Raw genomic sequence first — 21,161 nt, forward strand, 5'->3', positions numbered from 1 at the left:
AGGTATAATGAAACTGTTGAGCTTGTTTGGTTTGTATTGTTTGGTTGTGTTTATAAATCAATAAAATGTTTAAAAAAAAAAAAACTTAGCACCTATGTACCTGTGTGATAAATTCACACGAAAATCCTCAGCCCGGCCTACCAGATCCTCATACTCCAACTGCCTGATCATTCCTAGGTTCAAGCTCCAAAAGGCAGGCGGCAGTAGTTTCCCGGTCCTTGCAGCCAAATTGTGGAACTCACTGTCAGAAACTCTCAGCTGAATCTTCCTTCCATATATTCAGAAATAAGATAAAAACCTGGCTCAAATTTTCTGATCATCCATACTGATCCACCCTCTACACTGAAAGCTATACCTTGTAAACTTTCCAGTATACCTTGTCAATTGAATCACATTCTTACCATTTATATACTTATGTTATTAACTGTTATCCTTTGTAAATGACCCACTGTATGCCTATGTAAATTGCTTATGCTTCACTACTGTAAGAAATGCACCCAGATGCCTAAGGGCTTAGTGCGCTATATAAATAAATAGAATATACAATATTGACACTCATCAAGAGATACTGGCAGCTCTGCTGTCTTTGGTATTCAGGTTTTTATTAGGTATACTAACATCAAGCATGAATAACTTAAAAGAATACAGAATAACAGCCTAAAATAGGTATATATCTTTAATCATAATCCTTCCCACACTATGTCCTCCCTTTCGTGCTCACTTATGAACCATTTATTGGTAAATATATTATATCTAAAAACCTACTCCACATTTCCACGAATAGTTTATATTTCTTTTGACGGTTATATATCTCCTTTTCAAGTAAAGACATTCTCTGAAGTTCACAGACCAGGCAGAAGCAGAAGTATATTTGTTGTTCTTAAAAATCTGTTAGAATCAATTTGGCAATTGGTACAACCCTAAAGAACCAACATTTCTGAGGATAGGATAGGTCCTGTGACAAATCGGAGGTATCTGTCCCTTCTCCACAAGGGGGAGCCTACCCCTTTGAGGCTAGGGAGTTAAACCTGCTCTGCAAGACCCTCCCTAGGGGGCTGGGCAAGTGGGACCTTACTGGGAGAGACTCCCCCTTAGGGGACAATGATACAAAGAGACTATCAGAAGATATTAGCACACCAGAAGTATAAAGCCAATCTCCTGGATATGTTTAAGTTAGTAATCTTAATAGTAGGGTCAGATAGAATTAATTTTGGACAGAGGACATTTCTTTCTTTGGGACTTCCTGACAAACACCTTTAGATCCTTTACATAGGTAGGGAATTTCCTTTAGAAATAGGGAAAGAGAGGCTTTTTTTATTATAATTTAAATAAGTGATTCAGAATGTCCTCAAAGAGTCTGGCTCCTTCTACCGCACCACCACAGTCCTCTAAAAGCTTATCCTCTCCCAGGATTACTATTTCAAAGTCAAATTCTAGATCAAGTCGGAGTACCCTATTCATTGATTTTGTTACCTCATTCCAAAAGCCCTGTAACTTACTGCACTCTCTGAGCATGTGATTCAATGTGCCCATTCTTTTTGCACCCCCAACAAGCCTCTCAATCAATCAGAACACTTTTGAATAGTCTTTCTGGGGTTCCATGTGTTATAATCGCGGCAGAAATGACTGTTTACACAAAAAAATGCTGTAAAAAGGCTGTGGTTTTGCTGCCGCAATCCATGTAAAGGATGCGGGGGACACCCCTGCAACCCCTGTTCCCCTTAAATGGTATAATGGGGTACATCTTTACCAGGTGAAACCACTGCATTTTTGCCACGATTTATTTGTAAAGGTGACATTTTTGCACCGATTTTATTACTGCATACCCTTTTTGGGGTCCAGTGCACCCTGTAGAGAAGCTTTTTCTGCTTTACTCTTTCTCCAAGGTTCAGTGACGTCAATGGTATATTCCTGCAAATACTGAGTCATCTATTTTCAGTCATGTCAGACCTAAGAGTATCTGACCGTAACTTAAGTAGATCTGAATTCCATTCCTCTTTTTTATTTAAAAGTTTCTATATTTTTGAGGCTTTGGAAGATCAAGAAGACAGCTTTTATTACCTCAATGATACTCTTCCAATTTTCAGCCCTCTCCTTTTGGATTATGCAAGGCCCCAGCCACATTCCAATATGTGATGGACAAAATCCTAAAATGTCACCAAAAATGTGCTGGTGCATACCTCAACAATATTGTATTCGATAATACCAGTCGGAAGGAACACTTACAGCACTTATAGCTCTTAATTCAAAGACTACAGAAGGTCGGCTTCACCCTTAACCTCGCCAAATGTCACTTGCCCACGCCCTCAGTTAAATATCTGGGCTTCAAAGTGGGCAAGGGCCATACCGACCCCAAAAGACCAAGAAGGAACTCGAAGCTTTCCTAGGCCTGGCGACTATTGTACCTTCTTGAAGGGTGTAGAAGGAGGAGATTGACACACAGATGGCATGATTGTTGGCAGAGACATTTATTAAACAACAAGCGTTGAAGAAATACTCTTCCTGACCTAGAGGTGTTTCCCTGCCTTGAAATATTATTCTAAGGAATTTGTGAGGTTAGTCCAAAATAAACAAGTCCACCATCGTGTCAAAACTCCTATTTCCAGCCTGGGGATTTTCCTCCCTCTCAAAGTTCCGTTTCAACTAGCAAAAACACGTTTTTTCAAAATGGTGCAATAAATACCCTCCAAAATTAAGGACAAAATTACTCCCTGGTTGTCGTGCCATCTGAATGTTCAGTGAGAGGCTTTTCCGCTTTCCTTCTCCTTGGTGGCACAGCCAAACTGGTTCACTCTCCTGCCAGATGCTGTGCGTATGAAGATTGCTTTGACTCTCATGTGGGTGCTGTGAGGCAGGCATGGTATCAATAGATGGCACAGACAGTTGAGTAGATTTCCAAAACCTTTAATTTCAATGGTCAGGATGGGAAAATATCTAACTTGCCCTAACTCTAAGTTGGGAATGTTCCATAATGAAAAGAAAACTAAGGGAAGACTAAGACAGTCAAAAGTAAAATGCTGTCTGTGTCAAAACCTATGCTTGCCCTCACTTCTACAGAGTAACAGAGTGCATGGCATTTGGCCAACTCAAGTGTTAAAAGTAAAGTGAATGAGACAATGGAGCTCCTCTGTAGCCCCCTTTCCCAAGTTCAAGGCACTCGGGTAGTGTAAAGTTAGTGTGACAATGGAGCCTCCTCTGCAGCTCCCGTCTCCAATTTCAAGGCACTCCGGTTTAGAAAGTTCCACAGGTTCTCAGGATTCACTTGGCAACTCAGATTGGCTTGACAAAAGTTCACAGTACCTTTTCCTTGTCCGGATTCACCTCAGCAACGGGTCTCTCCGATTTCCCTCGCCCCAAGTCAGAACCTCTTGGTTGTTCTCCAACTTCACATGTTCATCTGGTTCAATGTTGCCTCCTTTTCAGTACCAAAGTTCAATTAAAAAAGTCCTTCTAGAAAAATGTCACTCTACCCTTGGCTTGTGGTGGGACTCCTTTCCCCACTCTAAACCAAGTCCTTTTGGTTTGCAGCTTCTGTACCTCAAGCAGCTCTCTTCCACAGCTAAGTCTCCCCCTGGTTGTGGCGCTGTTGTCAGACCGCACGGTCCACCCACTACAAGTCACGCAACCAGGTGCCTTACTTTGTTCAAACTCTACTGTTCTTCTTGTGGGGTATCTTTAGCCCTACTGGACCAGCCTTCTGCCTGGGGGCCAACCTAATGCTTTTCAACCCTCCTGGTTTAGTTGAAATTCATTTTTCATTAGTTTAAGGAATTTTGCTTTGGTTTTCGTCCTCTATTTTCCCCCGATTTCAGCACTGCATTTTACTCCCCCTTTTCTATAGGAGCTTCCAATTCCCATAGTCTTTCGACAATGTGTATTCCTACACGCGACTACTCTGTCACTTTCTATCAGCAAAATCCTTTTAGTCAGTTTCACCCAAAGTGGCTTTCACTATACGCAATTGAGTGGTAATATTGTATCTTGCTCAAACACACCAGGCTTTCACGTCACTCACCTCAACTGTTGTGTTTTCTTCCTTTCACCGGCAATGTCCTTGCAGTCTAAGGTCCGGGTCTCCCCACCTGCCCCTCAGACACTCGTGTGTTCTCCGACCTGGCCCAGGGGAAAGAGCACTTGGCATTTGCAATATGAAAAGGAATTTGCAAGCCTCCCAGCTCCCTCCTCTGCACCCTTTCTTGACGCTGAAGTGGCAGGCTTCTAGCCACGCGGTTGTAGGGCACTCCCACATGCAAGCCCTCAGCATCCTGGATTTCCGCAGCTGGTCCTGGGCAGCTACGGCTCCACAGCTCTCCTGCCAATTTGTTCATTCGACTGAGTGCTTGGGTGCTTTTTATACTGTCCTGAGTACCTGACAAGCTGCAAGTGGGCATGATCGATAGCAATTGCCTGACCCTGCCTGGCCTTGTTAGTGGGACATGGCAAATTAAGATGTTGATGTTCCTTGATCTGCATCTTCCTCGTCGCAGTACTATAATGGTGTTTCTCATAGGAAGTCTGCACTCCTCTTGACTTCCTCTTCTTTGTCACAGTACTTAAGTGGTACTTGGGGAAAAGAGGAGTGTGAGTTTTAATAAAATCCAGTGAAGGCTGCGGGAGTTGGGTAGGTCACTATTAAGGAAGGAAGGATACCATGTCCTACCCTCTAATATTCCCTTCCCAATCCCAGAGGACCCTCTATCCAGGTGATTCTCCTTTGCATGTCCGCCCCAGGGTTGGGATCCAAAAGCAATGGCCCTCCTTGGGCCACCTGTGAAGAAGATCCCTGGGGGGTAGGTTGGGAAAGACCCTTAGGTTTTTCACAGTGAGAATCCCTTTGTCTTCTTCACCACTAGTCCTCCTTTGTTATATGACAATTGCTTTAGCTCTCTCCAAGTGGGTGCGAATTCTAGACTCGCCTTTATTGTTGTATTCTTGACTACTACTACTACTACTACTCATTTGCTATATGAAGATTGCTTTAGCTCCCTTCCCATACTGACCTTGTCTTTAATTATGCTCTTCTTGTTTTGCTTCTACTACTTCGTTGGTCACATCCAACCTGGTGTATTATCCTGCCAGGTACTGTGACTATGAGGATTGGCATGGAGGCCGTGATTAGGTATTTAGGTGTGGGTCCCAGACTCCCTTTTGTGTCTCTTCCCTCCTTCTAGCTGTACTGCCAACTGTCCCAGTTTCCCTGACCTCTTACCGGTGCTTCTCAGTTGTTCGTGGGTGCTCTGGGCATCCACGGCTTCTCTTAGCTGCTTCCATTGCTTACGGCAGCTCCATGCCGACTATCGGCCTCTGAGCTGCGCATCTCGGCCTCTCTACATGCTTTAGGCCTCCTAACCGGATGGGAGCTCAGGCCTCTGCCACTTCCGACTGTTCGTCTGCGACTGAGCTTCTGGGGATGTCAGAGTTTGGGTTTTTAAAGTAGCGGAAGGATGGCATTCAAAGAGAGTTATAGAGCTGCAGGTGGATGGAGTGCAAAAGATGAAGTAGGAGAGAGTGTTGGAAGGGTAAGGGTGAAGAGCTAGAGGTGAAACAACCATTGGAGGAGGTGGTTGCATCAACGGAGGAAGTTGTAAAACATCAGAAAGAGGAGGTGTGATGAGTGCTGGCAGAGAGTGCAGAGTTGTTGGCAGAAAATAGAAGGGAATGGTTGAAAGTGGAGGCAGATTGTGAAGATTGGAAGAAAGGGCGGGTGTAGATGAGAAGGTGGTGCAACAGCAATAGGCAGGAGGAACTGGTGATGTGGTGAAGCAGCAGGTAAAGGTGGGCGGGAGGAACCACAGAGAAAGGATCCCAGGTAGAATGGAGCTGAGTTAGGGGAGTGACCCAGAAGGGTTGAAGGAAACGAGCATGTGGCATGGTGGTAAGGACAGCAGGAGGGTCACCAGTTCAGGGAACTCCAAACGCAATCTCTTCACCTAAAGACTCAAAAGAGCTTTGCTGGCAAGCGTGTGATCTGATTAAGAATGTACATTTTTACACTGGTTGCAAAGCTGTCTGGACTTTGATTAATGACAGCTGAAGCGGGACAACCTCTGGACAGGGAGTCCAGAAGGATCTTCCTCAACAGGAATGAGATCCAGTATTAATTAATCTTTTTGACTATCAGAGACCATTCTCTAAGTGTGGTACCGGGATTCGAACCTGTGTTGCTCTGCGTTGTCTTGCTTACAAGACAAACGCTTTGCCCCTTAGCTACCCTCCAGGCCCCTATGCCAGAAACATTCTATTACCTTAAGATAATTCCTCTATGTGGAATTTTGGTGAAACAATAAACCCACCCTTCAGACAGAACATCCTTTGTGCGTCTCCGCCTTATATGGGCCTCACACAGCCAGAGTCTGACACCATCCAAGTACCTGGAGTTCCATAATAAATTGTAGTCACTTGATCTCTAAACTTCAGAGCTCAAACAAAGCAAGAGGAGAATTATAAAAAATAAATGGACACGTTTATTTTTGCATTTATTCTCATATGTTATCGAAGAACCAAATCACCAAATGAAAAGATAAACACTCAAAAGGCCTCATTACAGCTATGGCGGTAATGGTAATAACTGATGGTATTTGCTTTCTTTTACCGTCCAAAATATTGCTGTGTTTTCAAATGGAATTCTACCAATGATAAATACTGCCTGATTGTATGTTGGAATGTCACCATAAAACACTTCTAAATCTTACCTCCACCAAAGAGGTAAAGGTAAAAATCATAGAAGGTCGCCTAGTGGGTTTTCCATTTGTTCCATTATTCAGGTGAAGCACAAACACTTCCCTTTTGCTGTAGGAGAAAAATGTCTGCATTTGTGGATCCCCATGGGTTGTGGGGGGTAGTCAATATCTCTGATACCCACCTTCTCCTGCAATTTTAAGTGTAAACAGAGAATGACTAATATTTACTATTCACTGCATTATAGAAAAAAATGTAGAGTAGCTTTTTGTATAAATTCCATTGCATTCTAAAGATTAGGATGTAAATTGTAAAAAAAAACAACACTTTTTAAACAATGAATGCAGATTTACTGATTGGATTTCCGCATCTGAATCTCAGAAGGCCATCACCAGCAGTAATTGAGCCAAAAATATGCAGAAGTTTTAGGGAGGCCTTAAATACTCTATACTTAAATTGTGCCATAAACAGCAGTAACTGCGTTATTGCACTTTTAGTGGGCACACACCACTTACCTACATACACAAATCATCCCAGCAAACTAGAAATTACTTTTGATGTTGTAGTGAAGAAATTAGATAACAGAAGGCTTCTATGGAACACGGTTTTGGCTAAATTAAACTACAATGTAAATAATTTCGAGTGCCCCTGTTAGAACACCTGTTGCTTACTTCATGGGATTATCTGATTTGGGTTCAGGAAACCTGATGCTGGCCTCCATAGGATTATCAGGTATTCTGGAAGTGTAATGCTTACCTCGTGGGATTATCGAGTATTTAGGAAGTTCGCTATGGACCAAACTGGGTTTATGGAAACCTCTAATTGCTTGGTGGTATGAGGCCATCAGAAAATCTGGTACTGATTGACTGGATTATTAGGGATTCAGTAGTTAATATCCAGTTGCGAACCCTGGGTCTGGCCAACTGGAGACATTAATTATTCACAAAGCTTAAAGGTGAGTTCTTAATGGTATCTTGATTTCAGGGGGTATCACACTAGTCTCCACATCATCAGGTTCTCATGTTTGCAAGAGGATTGTGTTGTGTGCTCTTTTGACAGAATTTTGTCTCAATGCCCACATCTGTTTTGTTTCTGCAGGCAAAGGTTGTGTGCACCCAAACTGGTCAGATTCTTCCTTTAAACAGCCCTGGAGAGCTTCTGGTCAGGGGATACTGTGTCATGTTGGGATACTGGAACAATCCAGAGAAAACCAAAGAATGCTTCAGCCCTGGTAACTGGTATAAAACTGGGTAAGTAGTAGTGCATTCTTTAACTTTGTAGCACCTTCAGAATATCACAAGACGAGGATGGGCTATGCCAGAATAAACCTACAGAGAAACTATTTTAGATAATGAGGTTGAGAAGTATGGATATTAGTGATTATACACACTGTTGTAGATGTGTGATGGCTAAGACATGGGCGTGCTGGTGATCCTACTGGATTGTGGTGCACTGACAGAGCTGTGCACTGGTTCTATTATCTGAACAGCAAGTACATCTGCAGCATCCACATAATTAGGAATATGTAGGAATCTGTAATCTGTGATAGGCTAGTTTAGCTGTGAGATGTTGAGGTTCTGTGTGAGACCTATTTTCTTTAGGATCAGGTTGTTTCAGCTGCTGTTACAATGAAGCTGAGCTGAACTATGGGTTGGGAAGAATTAATTTGGGGGATCCAATATTGTCAACGATTTGAGGGGCCAATGTGTTGGTCCAACGGTTAGGAGTTTGGTAGATGGGATGCAGCAAGCGCATCCTATGGGGAGGAGATTAAAGGGTGGGCCGTAATGCTTTTGGCAGTAAAAAATAAGATACTTGGTTATAGTACTTGCAAGGGTGGCAAGAACTGGGTACAATGTGCCCATGCCCCTGTGGGTGCATCAACTATTAGTCTTGCAATGAGAATATGATGCTTTCATACGTGAATGTAAGTTGGTGTACCCTATTTAATCAGAGCACTCATTTCCTTTGTTTTTTAATTTACAGGGACATTGCCACCTTGGACAAACTTGGCTACTGTACGATTGTTGGGCGCTGCAAGGACATGATTATTCGAGGAGGGGAAAACATCTACCCTGCAGAGATTGAGCAACTGCTGCACACGCACCCCAATATCCAAGAGGCACAGGTCATATGAGTCGGAGGGAGGGATGCATTTTTTGCTTCAAACATAGAGATCATTTTTTTCATTTCCTGGTTTTCAACCTTTCACCTAATGTGGTTGTTGTTTTATGTTGCAAAAATTAAAATTCACAAATTTAATAATGTCCTGTCTTTCCCCAAAAAGATTCCCATAATAGAGTTGTCTGTCCTTTTATTTGTCTATCTACTCGCCCTCACTGTCTATGCTTTGTGTGTTTGTCTTTTTACATGTCTTTCTGAGTTTGGCCTTTTTGCATCGTTCTGTCGATCCTGCCTCAGACTGAGGCACTGCATGCTGTTAAGGAACAAGTTACTTACCTGTAACTATTGTTCTCCAGCATGTGTCTGGAATGCTCACGAATATTCCCTGTCATCAGGCTGGGAAACCTCAGTAAAAGAAAAGACAGTTTCACTTTCACTTACAAACTGTATTTCTCCTTTAAACCATTCACTGTCCCCTGGGTCATACGCCCCCATCCAATGACCGTCCTCTCTCTAAGCCCCTCCTCTGGCAGCCATCGTCAGATCTGGTAAGCACGAAAAGTGGCAGTATGACCAAGAAGTGCCGCAGAGGGGTCGGAGGGAGGGTTCTCATTTGAATCCATGCCAGACACATGCTGGGAAAAATTAGTTACAGGTAAGTAACGTGTTCCTTCTCCAGCATGGGTTCTGGCATGGATTCACATGCTCATGAATAACGAATACATAGCAGTACAACATTACACCACCACAGGAGGTGGCAAGGCTCAACAGAAGCAATTAACTCTTACCTCTGGAACAGACTCACCTCAAGTGAACAGGTTGCGTAGCAATGCTTGGCCGACTCTGGACTCTTCCCTTGAATCCCTGTCAACACAGTAGAACTTCGTGAAGGTGTGCGTAGACCTCCACGTAGCAGCCCTGCAGATGTCTAGCAGGGGCACACCAGACAGCAACGCCGTCGTCTCAGCGATCGCTCTGGTGGAGTGGGCTCACGGATGGCCAGGAAGCGGTCGGTTCGCCAACCGATGACAGTGCGTGATGCAGCTGGAGAGCCACCTTGAAATGGAAGCCTTGGACAAGGCCTTCCCATGGTTCATAGGACCAAAGTTCACAAACAGTTGTGAAGTCTTCCGAAAATTCGTTGTGCGTGCCACGTAGGCACGAGCAACGTCCACTAAGTGCAAGGCCCTTTCAGCCGGTGACGAAGGCTTCCGGAAAAAAACAGGAAACTCCAAAGGCTTGTTGAGGTGGAATTCAGACGGAGCCTTCGACATGAAAGAGGGATGCGTCTGCAGCACGGCCCTCGATTAGTGGAAAATCGGGTATGGTTGCTTGCAGGATAGGGCCTGAATCTAACCTACCCTCCTGGCAGAGGTGATGGCCATAAGGAAAGCCATTTTCTACAAGAGGAACTTGAGAGGGGCTGATGAATTGGCTCGATGGGTGACGCCATGAGCCTCGTCAGAACCACGTTGAGCTCCCATGCCAGAGCAGGAGCCTTCACCAGTGAGAAATATCGAAAAAGTCCTTTGTGGCACTCCTTGACTAGTCGATGAAACCAAAGTGATGACCTTCCTGGAGACCTGGTGTAGCGAGAGATAGCCGCCAGATGCACCTTGATAGAGGCGTGCGCCAGTCCATCCTTGGCCAAAGATAGCAAGTATGGAAGAATCTGTGGGGCCGTGTCCCGCAGAGGGGTGATCTTCTGAGACCGGCACCACATAGCAAAACGCTTCCATTTGTGACCGTAGCACTTCAAATTGACGACACCCTGACCTTGGCAAGGACCTCCCTGCCTGTTAGGCAGAATTATATGCAGTACCCTTTGGGAACACTACACACAATTAGGACTACAAGTGACAGTACAATTTCACCTTTGGTACAAGCCTGTACTACACAGTTATAGTGGTAGCAGTAGCAGAGCAGCCAGACTTATCTCAAGAGTAAGTGAGCAGTACAAGATAGTTACACAAAGGACAGCAATTACTATGATTCAGGCAAACACTGACTCAAGGTTTCTAAGTAAAAGAATATATATTTATTTACTTATCAGTTGTATAACAGTTCACCTTTCTAAGCAAATAAAAACAAAAAATATCACAAACAGAAATACACCACAGCACTTTGCTTAAATTCTAGATAAGTTAGGCTCACAAAATGAAGTGGGAGCAAAATGGCACTCCAGCAATTTAAAAGGGAGGGAAAGACAAAGTTATCAGCAATTAGGTCAAATCAACAGGTAAGTATTCTTTTTTTTTCATAACAACATTTTATTGATCTTTCAAGATAGTATATTTCATACAACAATGCAATACATATCAGCTTAAACATGAACTATTGCCTTTATAGTCTTTTGTGAGTTGGGGGTAAAAGAGATGGTGGATTGATTCCTGGTTGTTGCAGTTGGGTGGAAAATCCTGGATGATTGTTCAAATAGGTTCCGGTGTGTTTGGGGGCTTATCAGGAGTCAGTAGAGGGGGCTGCATTGGAGCCACCTTGTGAGTGGGGGCCTCCTGGTGAGAGTTGGGTATTTGGCCGCACAGTCCAAAAATGGGTCCTATATATTCAGAGTTCTATTTAAGGAGTCTGAGCGAATTGCAGTGATTTTTTCTGATACTGCAATCTCCCAGCATTTGGCCCACCATAGGCCGATCGAGGGGCCATTTTTGTCTTTCCATAGTCGGGCCATTGTAATTTTCGCAGCTAGTAGTAGGTGGTTGCATAGGCGGGAGATATGACCTGAAATCGGGAATGTTGCATCGCCGGTTTCGCCCAGAAGGACAATTCCTGGGTCCCAAGGGATTGAGAGGCCAGAGATTTCTTTGATGTGTTTCAGCACTACTTTCCATTATATCTAAGCCTTTGGGCAGGACCACACTAAGTGAAAGGGAGAACCGGGGGCTTGGCAGCCACGCCAACATGTGTCGGGAAAATCAGGGTTGGCCTTATGGATTTGGGTGTGGGTGATATAGTATCTGTAACACAGTTTATAGCCTCCTTCCGTATTTGTGACGCATTGTGAGCATTTGTGTAATCCGGTCCATATTTGCTCCCAGTCTTCTACTGCTATTTCCTGGCCAATGTCCTTTTCCCATTCTGTCATGTATCTTTCTTTCTTTGCTGGGTCAGATCTGTCTAGGAGCCGGTATACAGTGGATAGTCTACCTTTGCTGGTCGGAGATGACAAAGTGAGCTCCAGAGCTGTTGGTTCTCTCGAGCATTTGTCCCGAGTTCTCCTGTGTGACATCCAGTGCCTAATTTGAGAGTACCGGAATCTTTCCTGTTCCCCCACTCCGAATTTTATTTTGCATCTCTCGAAGGTAATGAGAGAGCCTTCTTCCAGAAAGTCGCCAGTTTTTGCCAGGCCCCCTGCTATCCAGGCATGGAAGTCCCGTGGTGTGTTTTCTGGTGTGAATTCCGGGTTGTTCCAGATGGGAGACATGGGACCCAGGGTGCCTCGAATACCCCATTTCCGTGCTGCGGTTTTCCAGCATTGGGTCGTGACAGTCATGGCAGATAAGGGCCCAGAGTTTGCTTGTGGTTTTAGCAATGGCAGGTGTGGAAGATCGTGTAGTGGGACCGGACACCAGGACTCTTAGATTTGTCACCATTTCGGGGGGGTCTACTTCCTGCACCCAGGTGAATGCGTGGGATAGTTGACCGCTAGTGAGTATCCGGCTAGGTCAGGTACACCCAGGCCCCCTTGTGGTTTTCCTTTCATCATGATTCGTTTGTTGATCCTGGGCCTCTTCCCCCCCACCAGACAAATTCCATTATTTTCTTCTGTAGTGCCCGTATGGCAAGGGAAGGGATCTGAAGTGGTAGAGATGCACATTGGTATAGCCATCTGGGTATCGGGTTCATTTTCACGGCTGAACAGGTAAGTATTCTGAGCAGTTGAACAAGAGAGACTACAGTGAGGAGATCAGCTAGAAAAGGCTTAGGGCCAAAGTCAATATGTCAAAAGTCTTTTGCTCAAGATCACACGGTTCAGGGTAGTTTGCGGTAAAGTTTGTGGCACAGATTCCGGACGAGGTTGGTTGGTAGAAAAGATAGTTCAAAGAGAAGGACAAGCCCTCGGATTGGAGAAAGATTTCATACACTTTCACCGTGGCTGAGCGAAACGCACAACCAGATTTGCACAGTACCTTAAAATTGAGAGGGGGCTGTAGCTGAGGCAGACGTTCCTGGTAGTTCCTGCAGGCTCACGGTTCCTGAAGCAACTGTCGGACTGATCAGAAGTAAGAAGACTGGAGGGTCCTCCACTACCCAGGGAAGAAAACGGCAGCAGCGCCAAACAACGAATAAAAGGTGCACTCCTTAAAACCCAAGCAGGATCCGACCTTCCTGGCTATCCGGCCCACTGTAGCTCTGTACAGCGAATTCGACCAGAGGAGGGGTCCTGGTTTGTAGTTCGGGCAAACTGGTTGGTCCTACCAGCTCAAGGGAAGATGTTTCCTGGAGGATCTTCTCTGTCGGATTCGGAGATTCGGACCTGCAGCAGGTCTTCACCGGGCGGTTCAGTCGTGGTAGGGGTCCTCTTCTTCCAGTTCCACATTGGTTCTTTCGTTCCAGTGGTGACTCTGCTCTTCCAGTCCCAGAGACCTGCTTTTTATGCAGTTTTCCCCCATTCATACAGCCTGGCTGTCAATCACACAGCAGGGTGGCTGGCCTGGTAAGGCCAGTCCCCTTAACCAATCAGACAAGAGTGCGACTTGGGTTACTACGGCAACCCATGGCAGGGGTCCGAAGATCCCTCCCTCACATCCTGCCTACCTAGACTATCAGGCGCCTTAAGGAGGGCTTCTGTGCAGAAGCCCACGAAAAGACAGTGAACAAAGGAATCATCCCGGGTTTGGCGCGCAGAGAAAAACACGAGAAAGACTTTAACAAAAAGAAATGGCAACTAAACCCAGCCGGAACCAAAATAAAATGTATTTGGTCAAGCGGATTTATGTTTGAGGCTAATGTAATAGCCTAAAACATTACCACGTTTATATAGGATAATCGCGGTAGAAAAGTTAGGGTAGATACCACTGCCACCATCCAAGTCTTAATGTTAAGGGAGCGAAACAAAGCTCCAAGAGGCACAGACAAAAAGGGATAAGAGTTAACCCTTTCTAATACTCCATGTACGATGGGGGTGTACTGGGTCTGTGGTTTAAAGTGACTATATAAAGTTAATGGCAACTTTACCTGTTTCTGGGGGACAGTAGTAAGCCCCAGAAAAATAGAGTCAGTGGGAAGTCTCAGACAACCCTGTGTCACTGCACTGAAGGTGCTATGTAACACACACAAAAAGTGGTGCACATGGAGTAGGTGAGGCTCCAGTGTCCAGGATCACACAAACAGTAGAAATACACATAGTGAAACACATGTAAGAGTGGGAAAAAAGGCTCACACTCTTACCAGGTGAAAAAAATAAATTCTAGAAATCCAGCAAAGCTGCTGGGGGACTCTTTAGGTAAGGGAAATCAACCATTTATGAGAATTCTCCCTAACACTGCCGTCCGCAGGCAACTCATATCCTCCAAACTCTAGTGCTGCAGGAGCCAAGCCCTCTGGTTCAGCAATCCTGTGTCCTAATGAAGGATTGCTGCTCCTCCTCTGGTGAGAAGATCGGAACCACCTGCAGCTTGACCGGAAGTGATGCTGACATGCCTCGGTCATCCTGCATTGGCACTGCCTGAGTGTGTTGATGACTCGCAGGAGAAGAGTCAACGGAGGAAACGTGTTCAGAAACATCCCCGCCTGCGAGAAGGAGAACGCGTCCCCCAAGCTCCTCGGTTGGTGGAATTGCTGGCAAACCTCTGGCATTTAGAGTTCGCAGCCTTCGCAACTGATCGATCTGGGACCTGCCCCACTTGACAAAGATGCAGTCTACCTGGTCCTGCTGAAGTTCCCACGCGTGTCAAGAGTGCAATTCCCTGCACTGGTGTTCTTGACTCCTGCTAGGTGAAGAGGAACGAGGAACATTTCTTCTCCGACAGCCCAGCGCCACAAGTCCTGTGCTTCCTTGGAGAGAGCTGGGGATCGAGTAACCCCCGCCCTGTTTCCTGATGTAGAACATGGTGGTAGTGTTGTCTGTGAAGATCCTCACCACCTTTCCCTTCATAGATGGAAGGAACGATTTAAGGGCCCAGAACACTGCCCGTATCTCCAGGATGTTGATATGGAGAACCTTCTCCTCCGGCAGCCACAGGCCTCTGACGTGCAGACGTCTGGTGTGGGCTCCCCATCTTTCCAGGGAAGCGTCCATGGTGACCGTCCTGGTATGGACGGTTTTGAAACCCTGTGCCCCGGGCGATGGTGGAGCAGATGCCCCACCACCCTGTCGCTCAACGGAGCTTGTCGTCGAGCGGGATCTTGTCCGTGAAGCTTGTGGACACCTTTATCCACTGAGCGTCCAGGAACTGTTGAAGAGGTCTTGAATAGGTTGCATTTGCAACCTGCAGAGCCGGATGAGGTAGATATAGGACGACATGCCGAGCCATGTCTTGATGGTCCACACCGTTGCTGTCTTCATCGATAACAGCCACTGCACCTTCTCTATAATGGCCGCTACCCTCTCCTCCAAGGGTGACACCAGACAGGGCACCGTGTTGAACCTGGCTCCTAGGAACAGCATGATCTGTAATGGTGTTAAGCAAGACTTTGGATAGTTGATGGAGAATCCCAGATCCGTCAGTAGTTGGACGGTTGCCTCATTGTGTCTGATGGCCCAGATAAGCCAGTCATTGAGGTACGGTATACGTGTATGCCCTGTAGACCTAGATGGACCGCCACCGGTGCCAGGCATTTTGTGAACACTTTGGGAGCCAACTTTAATCCGAAATGCAGAACCTTGAACTGATAGTGCTGACCTTGCACTACGAAACACAGAAACGTCCTGTGTTTCTTGTGAAGGGGGATGTGGAAATAGGCGTTGGCCGAGCACATGTTGCAACGTGACCATCCTGAACCTCTGGGACTTCAAGTATTTGTTGAGACATTGTAGGTCTAGGATGGGCCTCCAGCCCCCTGTCTTCTTTCTGACCAGAAAGTATCTGGAATTGACTCCACAGCCCCATAGCTGAACTTGCTGTATCGCCCCTTTTCACAGCATTGCACGTACCTCTTCCAGGAGCTGAGGGATGTGCTGTTCCTGAAGGTTAATCGGAGGAATCCACTGACACCTGCGCTGAAATTCCATTGTGAGCCCCTGGGCGAGAGCGTCCAGCACCCATCTGTTGGTGGCGATCTTCTTCCACTCGCCAATGAACTTAGTCAGCCATCCTCCCACCGGGGTGCACGCATGGGGGCCTGACCTGCCAGATGGTTCAGGCTTGTTTTCGGAGCTGGCGTCCTGCCCTACCAGTGACGACAATGCTGTCCTCTGTTACCGAAAGCCTGGGAATGGCCTCTGTAGGCTTCCTGAGGTGTGGATCTGGAGGGCTGATGGTACAAATAGGAAAAACCTTTGGCAGACCTGCTCCACTTTCCCCTGGAGGAGCGTAAAGAAGAGCGATGCTGCTGGAGAGTTCCCAGGGATTGGGCCATCTCTGTATCCGCCTTAATGGCCTGGAGGGACTCGTCGATGACCTTCCCAAACAAGTTCTCTCTGTCAAAGGACATGTCCAACACCTATGCTTGGACCTCCTGCTGGGAATTCGTGGCATTCATCCAGCCTCGTCGACGAAGGCATACAATGTTCCCTATCTGCCAGAAGCCCATGTCGGCTATGTCCAACTCCACTGTAATCACGTGATCAGATGCTACACCCCCCTCATGGAAAACAGTGATTGCCTCCATCCTATTATCGTTGGTGTGGAACTCCAGAATAGGCCCCAACTTGTACCACAGCTCCTTGTCGTACCTGGCTAGGATCGCCAGTGCGTTGGCCGCCTTGATAGTTGACGCTGTGGTGTAAATCACCTTCCTGCCCATGGCGTCCATCTTCTTCCCATTGCTGACCGGAGGGACCGAAGACGAGGACGGGCTAGCCAACCGCTTCCTCGCGGCCGCTGATTCCACCAAATCCAGCAATGGTTGCGACCTCAGGCACTTGGGTGCAGAGTCCGGCACCCGATACTTCTTCTCCAGCCTATCCTGTTGAAACACTTGTGTATAGCCGTGTTATAAATGGCATATCATATCTGTACGGCTGGAGCCATGCAAGGGTTCTTCATGAGGGCCAGGCCCTCGTCCCACACGTCCTCCAGAAGGGGCACCGCCATGATTGTCTTCCTCTTGACCTCACGCCTCTGGTACAAGAAAACCTCCTTCCTGGTTTCTTCGGGCACAAACTGGAATAGCTCAGAAGCTATGGAGATCATGGAATGGAACGACTCCACCTCATCTGGTGGGGACACCCTAGGTGGCGCATCCAAATGCGTAATACTCACCATCCGCTGCAGCGATATCCTTGTCATTCGTAGTCGTGGCCGAATCCGTCCCTGTGTCTGGGTCTTTTGGGGGAGAAGGGACCCGATGCAGGTCTGGAGGCTGAAATGGGAGCATCCTCTTCTTCATTGGAGGCTGAATGGGGGCTCGGGGACCACCGAAACCAGGCCCGGGGGCATCCTCTTCTGGATCTCTGACACCAAGGTGTAAAGGGTCGACAGAATGTCCAGAGACCTATCCCTCGGCTGAGCTGGCGGAATCGGAAAACTAGGCCTGCGCCATCATCCTCCTCTTCCACGTCCTCGTGGACCGTGTACAAGGAATCCTGGTCCTCGTCGTGCGTGGACGAGACGTCCATGACTTGGTCCACGGCCTGTGAAGGCTGTTTTGGGGCCTCCTCGCCCCCCTGAGGTGCTTGAATCAGGGCCTGAGCCAGTTTGCTCCCTTATGGCATGCTAGCTGACTTTGCCAAAGTCTCTGCGGACGGTGTCGCACCTTGGGGGCAGGGATACCTTCTGTGCTGCAGGGGCTACCTTCACAGGGTCATCTCCCTTAGCAGTCGTGATAGCTGCTGCCACCAGCTCTTTCGTCAACGAAGCCTTAGCCTGTGCTGATTGGGCCTGCTTGGGCTGTTCTGCGCTCTTCTCCTCTGTCCACGGCTTCTCTGATTCCTCCCGCAGTTTAGCCAGTGTATATGATTTCGTTATCAAGGAGGAGCCCGATTGACGGCCTGTCTTGGGTGATGCATGACCCTGCATGGAGCACCGGTCAGAGGCCTTGGCGTTAAGCTACGTCGCCAGTCTACTGTGCCTGTCCCTCATCGTCTTCTTGGAGAACCTGAGGCATATCTTGCACTCCACTTCCTTGTGGTCCGGATCCAGGCAGGAGAGGTATTGCAGTTGCTTATCTTCCACAAACACATTACGTAGCCTGCATTTGATGCAGGGCTTGAAGAGGGACCTCCCGTCTTCCTTCTCCTCCTCCGTCATGGTCGGAGAGCGCAAAGTAGGCCTGATGGCCATCTAGAATCTTCGACAATCCTCGCTCTTGAGGGGCGCTGAAATTCACCGACAACGGCTCCCCGCGGTCGGCATATGAAGCATAGAGCACACAGGCTCCTTTGGAACAAAAATAGAAAAGTTTTCCGTCGAAAAAACACACAAAAACATGGAAGTAGCTCGAAGACCAAACTCAAGGACTCCCAACACTGAAGCGTGTGGTAAAAATCTGAAGATGGCTGCCAGAGGAGGGGATTAGGGAGAGAACTGTCATTGGATGGGGGCAGTATGACCCAGAGGACACTGATTGGTTTAAAGGAGAAATACAGTTTGTAAGTGGAAGTGAAACTGTCTTTTTCTTTTACCAAAGATTCCCAGGCTGACGACGGAGAATATTCATGAGCATGTGAATCTATGCCAGGCCCCTTGCTGGAGTATGTAGCCAATGATACAATTAATAACTGGGCGTTTTTGTAATTTGTTTATACAGAAATGGAAATAGTGTTTTATAATGTGCAGGTTATTGGTGTAGTTGCCTCCCAATGCCGAGGTTTATTCTGAAGGATGGAAATTCTGCACATGCCAGGATTATCCAATATGGAGTGCAAAGAAGAGAGCAGGAGGGAAGGGTGACATGGGGTGCAAAGTGGACGTAGGAACAGAAAAACTGAACATGAATTATTGATGACACTTGGTCGGACAGGCAGAATGTTTTAAGAATGCTTGTTTAAGCTTGGCTGTGTCCAGATCAGAGGTGTGAAACTCAAGTGGTCTGGTACCTGGTTTGGATTAAAAAAGCCCCTCTTGTGGGGATGCACAATTGAATCAATGAGATTTTTAAATTTGTGAACGAAGTGAGCCGGCTTGAAACCACTGTGAGGAGCCAGAAATGAGGCGCAGACACAGAGGACTTGTGGTTTTTGGTTATAAACTTGTATTCAAATCAAGAAGGCGTTGACAATGCCACACTATGGTATCTAGGTAAGAACCAGCCTTTACCCTTTCCAAATGGTACTCCTTTGTGATCTTTAGGACTCATCTACTGTTGATATATGGTGCTGCTGGCAGTCCTGCATAGTGTGCAGGCTGAAGGAAAAGAAACATCTTTAATAGCCAATACATTTGCTTTTGAAAAGCTCATCCCTTCTGTAACACGGCAGGGGTCATGTCTTCAATAGGTAAATGCTGCAAGAGTCCTCTGAATGGGATGCTGCGCTTCTGGACCTGGGCGCATCAAATGCAGTTTTGTTGGAGCATTGTGTAGCCTACTATGTTTCCTCCCTTGGCTGCGTGCCCAGTCAGTTGAAATGGTTTGGTCTGTCGGGGCTTTGAGAATGGCTCTAAAAGACCATAGAAATATTGGTTGTTTCCACTACCTATGCCAGTAAATTAATCCAAGTATTACAACGTTGACATTCATTCTCCAGGTTATCACACCAGTCAGCCTAGGAAGGAAGTCTGAACTTCCACTTGCTCATCTTGAGTAGTTTCCATTATGGATAGACATGTATTCTAATTTGCTCGACTTTTGTCACCTGGTTCTTTGATGTTTTTTTCATATTTCATTGAGACACACGCTAAGGTTGTCTCCTAAGCCATTAATTTGTGCCTGGTTACCACCTCACACATTTGCAAGTGAAGACCTGCAGGTGCCCCGTTACTTCATCCTGTAGTTATGCTGGTGTTTTACAGCAGATACTACTTGGTTATTGATACCTATTCCTGACACCCCCTACGGTTTCCCAGTGGGATTTCCCTTTCACCCCTGTTTTTTAACCTTTACATTCAACCCCATCTCAAGATTATTCCACAAATTTGAACACTTTCCACCCAAGCTTAATGCACGGCTATCTGCTGCTTACTCCCTGATGAGAAGAAATTAGTTGTAGTCCAGGACCGACATTCTAGATCCTGGCCCCTCTATCTATCCCATTGTCTCTATTCAGCTTCCTAGTTTAATTGCTAGTGTTTCCATCTCTACTGCCTTGATTAGGAACCCTGACGGTCTTATGGCTTCTATCCGTTCTTAGAAAGGCTGCAAGGTAGTAGTGGGAACCATAACTGCCGTCTAGAATACTTCAATGCACTTCCTCCTGAGCCTGATACAAACAGACTACAAGTTGCCCAGAATGCAATGGTTAGGCTCCCTCTTTGCCTCCAAATACGGGCCCGCATCTCTGAAAGCAGGAACTCCTCTTCACTAACTTAATGCAAGACTTTTGTTTTATTCCAGAGAGAGTGTATTATTGACAGGTGTCTTTGGGGGTTGGCTCCAGAATATGTCCATACTTTTCCATTGCTGCATTGCCTACCATTCTCTGAGATTTGGGAAACCTGACATTAGAACTCCTTCCCAAGAATATGAGGCAGGAGCCCAAACAGCTTCACCTTAGGGCTTCTCTCAAATTCTGATGCTTATTTCCCTTAGGGGTTGTACTCTCTGTGGTGATGAACAGCGCTATGAGAGGACTTTTACGTGGTGCGCACTATGTAAATTATCCCACTCACTTGCTTATGCTCTGCCGCAGAGGTTTCACCTTCCCTCCCCAAAGTCCACAGGGGAAGTGGTTGTGCAATATAACGCTGGCGGAGGTTTGTTGATTAATTGCCAGATACTGGGGGGATAAAAGAATCCTAGGAAAGAAACTATTATCCAAATAGCAGCCAGTTTGGTATTTGCTACCTTGGGTCCCTCAACATTGCCACATACGTGTCAAGTCTTGGTATATGTTTTGTAGAGTGAAGATTGTTCTTAGAATTTAAAACATCTAATATTGACTCCTTGTTTGTGAAGCAGCAGAGACTTTCCTAGCTTCAGTTCCAAAATGGTGCCTTGAATCTCAAAATGTCCCTACAGTGGCAGGCTCCCTCCATTAGGCTCCATTTCTAAAATAGGTACCCCCACATCTCTGCTGCCCTTAGCAGGATGACTATCTACCCATGCTGCTGCCTCCTCTCACTCGGCCTCTCCTCCATTGT

General features: G+C 46.4%; 1 protein-coding gene across 1 annotated transcript in view; it reads left to right on the plus strand.

Annotated features, from left to right (window-relative positions):
- The window catches only part of ACSF2 (acyl-CoA synthetase family member 2), a 1,184,899-nt gene that overhangs the window by 1,062,458 nt on the left and 101,280 nt on the right, over positions 1 to 21,161 (plus strand). Inside the window, exons 12-13 of the mRNA XM_069654880.1 lie at positions 7,777 to 7,928; positions 8,665 to 8,806. Coding sequence (XP_069510981.1) covers positions 7,777 to 7,928; positions 8,665 to 8,806 — 294 coding nt within the window. The remainder of the gene's footprint in view (positions 1 to 7,776; positions 7,929 to 8,664; positions 8,807 to 21,161) is intronic.

The sequence above is a fragment of the Ambystoma mexicanum genome, chromosome 3q (assembly GCF_040938575.1).
Source record: "Ambystoma mexicanum isolate Mex_15411 chromosome 3q, UKY_AmexF1_1, whole genome shotgun sequence".
Taxonomy (NCBI): domain Eukaryota; kingdom Metazoa; phylum Chordata; class Amphibia; order Caudata; family Ambystomatidae; genus Ambystoma; species Ambystoma mexicanum.